Source organism: Lycium barbarum, chromosome 6, assembly GCF_019175385.1.
Source record: "Lycium barbarum isolate Lr01 chromosome 6, ASM1917538v2, whole genome shotgun sequence".
In the NCBI taxonomy this organism is placed as follows: Eukaryota; Viridiplantae; Streptophyta; class Magnoliopsida; order Solanales; family Solanaceae; genus Lycium; species Lycium barbarum.
The window spans coordinates 87,208,907-87,221,065 of NC_083342.1; the positions used below are offsets into that span (position 1 = coordinate 87,208,907).

At 35.9% G+C, this 12,159-nt stretch overlaps 1 protein-coding gene across 2 annotated transcripts; it reads right to left on the minus strand.

Moving 5' to 3' along the window:
• Positions 1 to 424: 424 nt before the first annotated feature.
• LOC132644592 (E3 ubiquitin-protein ligase BIG BROTHER) lies at positions 425 to 5,953 on the minus strand. Of its 2 annotated transcripts, none has more exons than XM_060361191.1 (8): positions 5,746 to 5,953; positions 5,196 to 5,366; positions 4,427 to 4,655; positions 4,033 to 4,067; positions 3,481 to 3,525; positions 1,938 to 2,065; positions 852 to 960; positions 425 to 758 (listed from the first exon to the last, which is right to left on the minus strand). In XM_060361191.1, the coding sequence occupies exons 2-8, from the start codon at positions 5,340 to 5,342 to the stop codon at positions 717 to 719; spliced, it is 735 nt and encodes a 244-aa protein (XP_060217174.1). In that variant the 5' UTR covers positions 5,343 to 5,366; positions 5,746 to 5,953; the 3' UTR covers positions 425 to 716. The 2 variants fall into 2 exon arrangements, with proteins under 2 accessions (XP_060217174.1, XP_060217175.1); XM_060361192.1 differs by lacking the exon at positions 5,746 to 5,953 and adding an exon at positions 5,543 to 5,707.
• Positions 5,954 to 12,159: the final 6,206 nt, after the last annotated feature.

Below are 12,159 nucleotides of genomic sequence, written 5' to 3' on the forward strand. Positions count from 1 at the left end.
AATTACAACTATTGTAACGGTAGGGGCTTAAGTGGGCTGATAGTATAACGGGAGGTAAATATGAACTATTTCCCAAAGTAGAGGATAAATCAGGCCCTTTTCCCAAAAATTAAAGACCAGTGCCTTTGAAGGTAATCCGTACAAAAAAAACTATAAGATTAGTCACGGATGTAGTAGCTCTTTAAGCAATGGGTACATACTTCATTCTAACCAAATAGTCCAATCCAGCAGAATTATATATGTTTAAGATCCACTAAAGCCTCAATAAATATTATATCCGAATTCATAATTTAAGAAGTACAATGCATTTAATACTAGGAATTTTAAAGGTCGAATCCATCACATTTAAATCCTGAATCCACCTTTGGATAAGAAAGTTTTTCATCCGTTGTAAATTTACACGTAGCATAATGGAGAATGAATATAGGATTTAATCAAGCTCGTTATATATGGCTCAAAAAAGAAAAAGAAAAAAAAGGGAAGAAGATCAGAGTTGTATATTCCAGACTTTCCGTAAAAAAAAAAAAAAAAAAAAAACATAAGATTGTGAACGAATGACCGTTCTTTTTCCTGCGTTTTTAAGCATAATCTAAGAAAAGCTATTACAAGCTTTGATGTTACTCTATGTTAGTGACTAGTGGAAGGAGATATTGAAACATCATTGAAGCAAATCCGCTCTATTTAAACACTATATTCACCAGTGATAGTTTATAACTTCATTCGTCAAGGAGTACCTCTGTGTTGCAAATGGGACATGTCTGACAAATCAAAGTGGTAGTTCGGTGTTAGGTCTAGGAGAAAACCCATATCAATTTCAGATATATAGAGGCCAGACTAGATGCTGAATATACCTTGTTGATGCTCAGCCATTTGGAGCCACATTCAGTGTGGTATATGTGCTTGCATGGAAAATTTATTTGTTGATCCCCTCGTTTGTACCTCATTTGACAGATGACACATCTAGCTTGCATGCACAAAAGCTAATTTAATCTTTGAGGTGAAAGAAAAACGATTTCCAAAAAAGATGAAGGTAATTAAGAACTCTAGGAACATTTGATCAGCAGAAAATTTGTGATGTTAACACAACATCCTTTGACTACGAATATATGGAGCAACTGAAATCTGTTTAAGATGTGTCCCAGTGATCGCAAAACTAGTACTTAAGAACATTTCTACATAGGTATGGAGGACAAATGAGAATTATGAGGCATTGTTAATACTTAAAAGTTCCCAAGGAAAGCCCTCTGTTTTAGCACAAAATAGACACTAGGCTAGCTAGATTAAGTTACCAAACAACCTAAAATTTGAGCTTTATAAGATGTTGCCTTCTCATATTCATTTGTTGGGCGATGTTCAATCCACTAATTGATAATCTTCCGAGAGAGAACACTAGTATCTCAGGCTCAAGCAGGACCTACTTTTTGGCACATTCAAACAATTGAAGTAACAAAGTAAACAAACTGCAAGGCTATACAACTAATATGCCTTCGCCTCTTCAAAACTTTTCCCTTCATTGTTTTTGGGGGTTTTCCAGGCAAAAGGGAGTTCTCCTTTGCAACTTTTTTGTATGGAGGATTGGGAGCAACGTGGAGGCGGATTATTTATCAAGAATCAGCACAAAAGTACGACTTAGTAAACACTTAGATACAGTTTTGCTATGTTGTCCAAGGGGAAATGCAGGAGGAAAACAGAATCTTAGCTCAAGCCCAAAAACAATCGATCTTACATCAATGCTATACATATTGTTTTTATCTACGCTGTGTGCAATATTGCTAGCCATCTCTCTGCAGAAGTGTGATTTTTTTTTTTTTTTAAATAGCTTAATTAGATGTTTAATTTTATGAAAGTACTCAATCTGCAGTGAAGGTTAATACAGGAAGGGATATTGCACCTCTTACAAGCAATCGTTCAAAAAAGGTAAGGTGTATATAAAGTACCTCTCTTCTGACTTTTTCCTGGAAAAGATTCCGTTAGACTTGTATTTGGTTGTTGGAAGTAAATTAATAAGCTCCTCGGGAAGTCCTCGACTTTGAGTTCCAACAGTTTCACCTAAGTCAAGTAACTCCTGCAGCAGTAAAAAGAAATTCATGACAAAAATAATCTATGAAATTGATTCAGCTAGTCATAAGTAAAGATGACGGGCACCAGTAATAAAGTACATATCCCAAGAACAAGAAAATGAAAAATATTTAGCATTACAATGCTTAAGGAGTTGGTGGACATTGCAATGAATATTCATTGGTTTAACATAATAGGTGGGTGACTAATAAGATGATATGAATATCATCAACCCAACAGAGAATTAAAACACAAATTCAAGAGCCAATAGTGTCAAAAGAATGAAGATGTATATTGCATCTAAGACTACCATTCAGCAGCTTTCAACTTTTAGTCATAGATAACCAAAATGCAGAATAAGTAATTCCAAAATTGCAGATACTACAAGTTTTTGGATTAAAGTGAAGAAGTTGTCAGTCATAAAAAGTGGGAACTATCATTCCTGTACTTGTGGACCTTCAGCTGATAACAACGCATACACACGAAGATATATTATGTTGCTGCTGAATTAGCTTTATGAGAATAAAAAAACCCTTTTGTTCAGCGCCGTTTTCTTTCTGTTCTCCCAGGTCCTTTCTTCCTTGGTCTTTTCCATTTTTCATTAAGGAAGGAGGACTGGAGGATTTGCATTGTGCAAGCCGGTTGTTAAGCTATACGGCGATGAATAAGACTGATAACCTCTACCTCGCTCTGGACACAACTTTAATTCACTATAAATTAGGAAAACAGAACTACAGAAAGTGAAAAGAATCAAATTACAATAGGACACACATGCAAAGACATTCAATGTAATGATATAGAAATCCTATTACTCTTTTTGCTATTCTTATTTATTCCATCCTAAGACAGGCGTTTGAGTAATTGAAAAGATATCTTCAAAACAGTAACCACAGATAGCTGACAAACAATCAGCACAACCGTGGACAACTGGCCCCTACACGACACCCGCAACAGGCATAGGTTCACTTTATAGGTGTCAATCTCAACAATTGATAGATTATCTTAGAATTTCTCTCTTTAATTGTAATTAGTATATAAAAACTCTAGATTTAGGGATGAGTTTCATATATTTAGTCAACTTCAAAGAAATGACTTCAATCGCTCCCAGAGGAAAAAAGGTTTCCCTGTAATCTTGCCTGGGCTTCTTGGTAGCTTTAGGCATGAATATGATGGGCAAAAATTTGCCATCGTTTGCAATAATTTTCCATTATAAGTTAGCCTCACAATATGGTAACTGCAGCTTTCTCTATTATAAGCCTCCTAACTCCAGCTAGTTTGTCTTATCAAATGAAAGATCAACTTGGAGAAGGTATATATAAATTGCAAAATCCTATCATGATTGCAAATCAAGCTCGTTGACAAACATAACCTGAGATAGCATGCAAACAAATTAGATAAGATGAGAGCAACAAGGTTACATACCTCATAGGTCATGTTGTCAGGGTCAATATCATCTTCCAAAATATCCTTCACATGTTAACAAAAGGAAAGAAACGTGAAATTAGCATGGTACCAGTCAATAGGATGATAATCTAGCCACTTATCAAGACGACGGTGACTATTACACTGAACACATTTGAAGAACAAGTGAATCATGGTTATTAGGATTTCAAGTTTACAACTGCTTAAAAAGCCAATAGAAATTAGTGTGATAGTTCATTAGCAGAGTGGGTGAACAAGGTGATCCATATATTGGTTTACTAGCGAAGCTTTCATTATATTCTCAAGGTTCAAGAAGAAGGTGAGCGAAGCAAAAGTTCAAAGACTGATATTTCATGATGAGTTGATGACAGACACTGCCTCAATCATTTTGGTTGTTGTGGTGAACTTGTGTTGGTAAATGCAGGGCAATGCACAACAACGTAACTTCATGTTTGTGACATAAGTGTTCAGTTCAACTAGCGTGTGTACAGGACATCATAAAAAGTCAGTAAAAGATGAACCAAACTCTTTCATTGGGAACATGTAATTTACCTGATGGTTAGAATCATCTTGATTGGATAGAACACCTGATGAATTGTGAAATATATGTTACACTCTGTAAAATAGCAGTATGTTATAACTATTAAATAACACATAAAAAGAAGGGTTTCTATGATATACTGGAACTTAACCAAATTGTAATAGGGTATATAATAGATCATTCACGGGTAAAAAGAAAGAAAGTTTAGGAAACTTGATCAGTAAAGCAATTTCGTGGTCCTATCTCACGAAGAAGGAGAGGTAATAACCATAACGTATAAAGTGTAACAATTTATGTGCAGACTAAATATAGAATCAGGACTTAAACTAAAGGCAAATTGAGCAATTTCGCATCTCCTGCACCAGTAAGGAAAGATAAAACTAAATGCTAAAGGTTCAGACTCACATTCCTCCGTGCCAGCATCCTCACTGAGGACTGCATTTTCCTCGTATATTACATCAGTGGATACACCTTCATCAACATTCATAGGTATAACATACTCCCAAGGCCTCTCTGAGAGATCTGGTCTTGATACATGGTTGCTGGGAGTCTCATAAGAATGATAAGAAGTACTCTCAAGACTGGAGTGCCCATATTTATAGTAACTCATGTTCATAGACCAGTATGCATTTTCCTGGACAGCAGATTCAAAAATTTAAAGCTAGCAGTCAAAATGCTGCAGTTTTGGAGATAAAATGCCAAAAAATGGTTACTCACACAACCCAGTACTTTTGACACGGAGCACAAATTTTGAAAGTATTAAAAAATTGAACCTGTAATTTAAAGATGTAGAGCCCGTTTGGCTTAGCTTATAAGTTGCTGAAATCAGTTTTTTTGAGCGTTTGACTGGCCAGCTTATAAGCTGTTTTTTTTAAGCTAAGCCAAACGGGCCCGTAATAGGTTCAGTGGCAAGAAGTTAAAGGTTGAACCCATCAACTTTAAAATCTAGATCCACCTAAGAGTCCTTTACAGAAACAGAAACAGGTTATTAATCCCACTAAAAGCCAATCTAAGAATATGTCAAACCTCAAGGAAATACAAATATTTTAGAGCATATATTTTGTATTGGAGGACACTTCTACTGCAACATTTACTCTCTTTTTACCAACTAATACTAGAAACTATCAGTAAAAATCAACTGCTATATAGAAAGTATAAAGTAAGAGAAATTTACCTGATGCTGAATGTGTACAGGGTTATTATGATAATGTATAGGAGCTTGTGAAACACCATCCATGAACCCTGTGAAAGTCTCTGGAACATTGTAAGGAAAGTCCATGTTCATGTAATGCATCTCCTCCATGTGTTGATCCCCAATCATTTTCTTCAACTTTCCAGTTTTTCACTGAAAACAAAAACATGAATATTACAGTAAGCAGACATAATCAAATTACAGAAGTCAGATAAACACCAAGAATGCAACAAACAGAGTGTTAATACTGAAAAAAAAAAAAGTACAGAAACTAGAAAAAGCTCTTCCATTTCTCCCATTCTTGGAACAATGTACATATTTTCAAAAACCTTATTTTTTCTTGATTTCCAGTGGTTTTTCTTCTTGCATCTCAAGAGCTAAACAAGTCAAGAAACCCCAAGTTAAGAATCAATCTGATTTTTTTGAATGGAACTACAAATAAATCCAAGAAAAAAAAAACACAGAGAGAGGTAAAATACAGAAGCAGATTATATTAATAGTGTTGATAGGTAGGGGAGCAGAGAAGGCTTACAGAGAGAGAAGTGAGCAAAATGTATTGGGAAAAATGGAAAGTGGATTTTGTTGGGATACATGTGCTAGTACTGCTGCTTTTTGTATACAAAGGGAGAGTATATATGGATATATAGATACAGTCCCTTCTCTGCTCTCTTTTGTCTGTCTCTGTCTATGTCAGTCTCTCTCTCTCTCGCACACACACAGCTACTGAGCGCTTATGCCGGGCTTGAGAGACACGCCATCTACATCTATCTATCCATTAATATACTCGGTCCCTTTCAATTTATGAGATATAATTTGACTAATCACGTAATTTAAAAAAAAAAAACCTTTTGAAATCTATTGTCTAAGATAAAAATTATAGATATTTGTATGATTGTTTCATGGAGGATAAAAGGAAAATTTTAAATTAAATATAGAAATTTATCCTTCTTTTAGAGACAGATTAAAAAAATATATATATCAAATATAATATATAAATTTAATGATAAACTTAAAATAATAAATTTTAAAAATCTCGTTTTTCCTCTTTATTTGTTAAAACTTTATAAGTGTACCAAATAGGCCACGTAAAATTAAAGCTGATAGAGTTAGTTTTATGCATTGATGGTGTCATCTTTTTATATAATTAGATTACTTATAAGATAATTATAAGTAAATTATTATTATGATAAATATTACTTGTAGCCTATAATTACAAAATAATACTCTCTACGGGTGTGTTCGGTATGGAGGAAAATGTTTTCATGAAAAATGTGTTCTTAAAAAATAAGTGAATTTCTACTTATTTTCTCATGTTCGGTTGGATAGTGAAAAATAAGTGAATTTCTTACTTATTTTCTTTTATTCGGTTGGTTGATAGAAAATAGTTTCCGGAAAATACCACCCATGCCCCCACCAACCCCACCCTATACCACACCAACCCCACACCCACCACCAACCAAGCACCCACCTACCCTCTACCGCTTAATCACCACCATCCAACGCATTTCATCTCCACCCACACCTACCCCACCCCACTGCTCTCTCCAACCCTCCCACCCCGTCCCAAATTTTCTATTTCATATATTTTATTTTACTTTTATAAAAAAAAAATTGAAAAAATTTTCTTATCCACCCCACCACCACCAGGGGCGGAGCTAGCCCTTCAGTCGTGGGTTCGGCCGAACCCAGTAGCTTTCGTCCGAAACATACATTTATATTAAATTTTTTGTCAAATATGTACAAATTATCAATTAAGAACTCAGTAACTGTAAAACATTAGAACCCCGAACCCACAAACTTTGAATCCTGGCTCCGCCTCTGACCACCACCTACTATCCCGCACCACTACCCATTCCCAACCCCCAACTACAACTCGCCCCCACCACCCACCCCACACCAAATTTAACCACGCATACTTTCTATTTTTATAAATTTTTTATAAAGGTAAAATCAAATATGAAGTAAAACATTTGGGAGGGGTAAGGGGTGCAGGCCGGGGGATGAGTGGGTGTAGAAAATCAAAAAAGATTTTTTTTTTTTTTAATAAATTTGGAGGGGGTGGGGGTGAGTTAAATTTTTTGGAGGGGGTGTTGGGGTGGGGTGGGGAGATAGAAAACCAAAAAAAAAAGAAAAACTTTCCATTTTTTTTTAAATAATTTTTTTGGATGGGGTGTTTGGGCGGGGCGAGGGGATGTCGTGGGGGTGGGTAGTGTAAAAATCAAACAAAAAAACTTTTTAAAACATTTTTTTAAGGAAAAAAACTATTTTTGGAAGTGGGGTGGTGAAGGGTTGGTAGGTGGGGGGGGGGGGTGCGTGGCGTTGTGGGAGTTGTTGCGTTTGGTGGTTGGGGGTGGGTTGAGTGGTGGTAGGGAGGTTGGTGAAATGACAATTGTGGACTTGTTTTCCCTGCTTTGATTAGGGAAGTCATTTTCCCTATTTTTAAAGAACTTGCCTAAAGAAAATATTTTCCAAAAAATTTGACCAAACGAACATGAGAAAATTGGAAAATATTTTTCAAAAAATGTTTTCCTTCATACCGAACACACCCTCCATCTCATTTTAACTGTTGTTTTAGCTTAAAAGAAGTAATTCTAAAATAATTGTTGCTTTAGAAATTTAAACTAAAGTTGGCAATTATTTCCACTTATGCTATTAACTTTAAAGAAGTAATACATTTTAATATTTGCTCAAAAACATCTAATAAATAAGGTAACATAGTAAAATATGTCTTGTATTTATTATTTTTATTAATTGATGTGAAAAGATCCTGTAAAACCATTTGCGGTTTGAAAAAGAAAATGATCCTGTAAAAAAAATTATATATACTTATTACATTTTTTACTATATCTAAAAAATGAATTATAAACAGTTACAGACTAACAGGGACCAAAACCAATGAAGTTGAACCTCTCCCCGTCCAGAACTTTTGTAACCCAAAAACAAAATTTTGAGACCAAAATAACCCATTAAAAAAAAATCCAAAATAAGTTTCACGCACAGAATCTGTGCGTAAAAGGACCAAAGGGTACATTTATACTTGAGTTCTTTTACGCACAGATTCTGTGCGTAAAAGCACTGAAATAAAACGTCCCCTTCCTTCTTCCCCACCACTGGTCCCCCAATTCAAAAAAGAAAAAGAAAATCAACCATTAAAGGTCGCGATTTGAGGTCCCACACGATCAAAAACATCGCTTCTTGTTGATTTTCAACCGGAAAGTCAATATTTTTGGTATATTGAAGTCTAGGAATAAGTTTCTTCGCAATAAAGCGGCGTATAATTCAATTTAAAAACTCAAAATCAAAGCTTCAATCTAGGTATTTTACTACGATTTTTCTATTACATTATTAACCTAAGCATTATTATTGTGTATTATTTGTGGATATCAACAATAAAAAACTTTTACGCACTTTTTTTGCCCAAAAGGTTGTTTGCACTGCCATGGCAACCCGTTTTTTCGTTTTGTTTTTAATTTTGTTTTTATTTGTCTATTTGTTGTTAATTTTTTAATTGTTTATTTAGTATTTGTTAATTGTTAGATTAATGACTTAAGTATTTTTTAATTGTTAGATTAGTTATTTCAATTGTTAGACTAGCTAATTATTTATTTAGTTTTTGTTAAGCCAATTGTTTATTTGTTAACAATTTGTTTGTTGTTTGATAGTTAGTTAATTGTTTATTTATTAATTATTTGTTAATAATTTGTTAATTGTTTGATTAGTTAGTTAATTTTTTATTTATTAATTATATGCTAATAATTTGTTAATTGTTTGATTAGTTAGTTAATTGTTTATTTATTAATTATATGCTAATTGTTAATTGTTAATTTTTTGATTTGTTAATTATTAATATTTATATCTTTAATTGTTAATTTATTTATTTGCTAATTAGAAATTGAAAATCCTTAGTTTAGGATTCAATCCTTTGTATAATTTCTCGATAAAAGATTACATAACTAATACTACGTATTAAAGATTAATTAAAAAAATAATGATTAATTTAAAATAAGTAAAAAATATACCACTTCAATCTTTACTTCATATATTAATGATTAATTTAAAATGCTTAAAACAGATAGGACACCTCCATGGAGCCGGGGCCCTTCGACAACAGGGGGGTACTTTATCTACAGCTTGAGCATAGGTCCCAGTATGTGTGGGACGCAGTGTCTAAAAAGGCAGGGGCGTAAGGCGGGGCGTTTTACATATGTCTCGGTGAGGCGTAAGCCCCGAGGCACAGGGCGTAAGCCCCATGGGTATTTAATTTTTTGTATTTCATAAAATAATATAATTATAATAAATATTTTTAAATAGGTAAAATTACATAAAAAATAAAAGAAAAGTATATATATATATATATATATATATATATATATATATATATATATATAACCTTACAAGTATAAACAATACAATGAAATAAAAGCTATTATGAAATGCAAATCAACTCTAACATCTTAACTTTCAAACAATGAAAAAATCACAATTTGTTCTCCCTATAAACAACTTTATCAGTATTATAATTGAAACGTAATTCTTTCATGAATAAAAATAAAATTACTTTCAAATAGAGAAATAATAAAATATGATAATTTTGATACATAGGACAAAAGACCAATGACAAGTGAAAATTCACAATTCGGTTATGTATTCTTAAAAGAAATATTAAGTGATATTCACCCTCACGATGTTCTCATATAGTAAATATGCAATACTACGACTTGTTATTTGAGTTATACCCAATATTATTATTTCGGTAAATGAAAAATTATTAAGTATCAATCATTTGTTAAAGAATTATGAGGGTCAACGGTTTTAATTAAGGAATTTAACATATAATTGTGTAAGAACTGTTAGGCGAGCCCCGAGCGTTGAGCGTTAGGCGTGTTTAGGGCGTATAATCGGGCGCTTAGGGCGTAAGCCTCGCAGGAATTAAGCCCCGCATGTGAGCCCTGGGGCATTTTGCTAGTGCCCCGCCCCGGGGCGAGCCCCGAGGCGAGTCCCAGAACTGCCTTTTAAAACACTGGTGGGACGCACCGGTATCCTATAGTAGAGTGGTCCGTACCCGTTCGAGGGAGTCATCATGGGATATTCTAGAGGTTATTCCCCCACATCCTCGTGTCATAGATATACTACGTCGGGGCGGTATCTACCGGTGCATCGAGGTTGGTCTGCTTGTGCACAATAGGGCTCTAGTGATGGCCATGATTGAGCGCTGGCGACTGGAGACCCATACATTTCATCTCCGCACTGGCAAGGCTACCATCACCCTGCAGGATGTCAAGGTGATTTATGGTCTACAGATTGGTGGACAGGCATTGTATAGAGTGGAGCCTCTGCAGATACTGCCGTATCGCCAAGAGTTGACTAGGCTCACTGGTTTCGTGCCTCAACCGAGGGATATACATGGATAGAGTCGGTTGCTGCGGTCCTCCCTCTATGCTCACTTGCGCCTCGTAGATCTGCAGGATCCAATTGTTGAGGTGACGCCCCATGCTGATGTTGATCGACATGCTCGCTTATATCTTCTCATCATATTCGGGGGCATCATGTTCCCGAACACGTCGGGTGCGGATATGAGCATGAGGTATCTGCTCTATATTGAGGATCTAGACCAACTGGGATGTTACAGTTGGGGCGCCACTGTCCTGGCTTACATGGACTGAGGATTTGATCGAGCCTCTATGGGCGAGAGGGTTGTGATCGCTGCATTTAGCCCTCTTCTTCAGGTAATATATTTAAGTGTGTGTAATAAAACACTAAATATATTTAGTAGCGAAATTCCTTGTCGGGTAAGTTCCGACCCGCACGAAAGGCGTAACGATCTAGGCACTGTTTCGGAGAGAGGCTCAGTGAAATAGACATGTCTGTAAAGATGTGGACTACCTGCACTTGGACAGAAAGATCCTATGAAGCTTCACTGTTCCCTGGGGGTGCGTTCCGATGTGTGAAGTGGGAGAGAAGGGATGTCACAATTGGGGTTTTGAATAAAACGACCTTTTGATTTTTCATTTTTTTTCGTTTTCATATTGAAAAAGTAATAAGAATGAGAGGTGTTAAGCTTTTTCTCATCCTGGCGTCGAGCTATTTTTCCGTTTTTTAAAACGACGACTGATAAATCATTTTTTAATGACTATGACAGATATGGGTGTGGACTAGGTTGAGACCTTTTCAGCCCATAGTTTCTCACCCTCCCGATGACTATGTTGATGAAGATATGCCATACGTGCGAAGATGATCACGAGGCTTATTCCGAGGTGTGGAGACGCACCATGTCATTCTCCCGTTTAGGGATCAGTTAGACCGCATGACGGCGCCCAAGGTAAGTTTTTTTTTTGTTTAACATTAGTTTGTTATTTTTGTTAGTTTTTTATTGTTAGCTAATTGAATTCTTTTTATAAGCTTTCATATGGACGCCATATGATCAGATTTTGGGTCAGCTGCCGGCGTTTTGTAGGGTTGGTGAGCACATGTGGATGGCACGGTGTCCATTGATCCATATGGACATCATTGAGTATCATGCGCTCGACCGCGTGTTACAGCAGTTTGGGCATGTACAGAACATGCCCGCGGCTACGCATTGGGAGCACGCCCACTATACCAGGGGCAAGCGTTCGATCGGCAATGCGGCATGGCTGGAGCGTATGCGCCAGGAAGTCGATGCATGGAACGTGAGGATGACGACTCTAGCGGCAGTCGGACATGACACTCCGGTCCATGAGTACATGACGTGGTTCATGCAGATCACTCGCACCTTGATTGCCAACCCCTCGACGCCTCATCCTGATGGCCGAGGATATGCATCACTCTCAGGAGCGTATGAGGCGCTGGTAAATTTTATTAGTCTTAAACTTAATCCATCGTCTTATTATGTATTACTTTACGAATTTATTCAATTCTTAAAATTTGCAAATATATGCACCTACGGATGGCTCTGATAATACGCCAT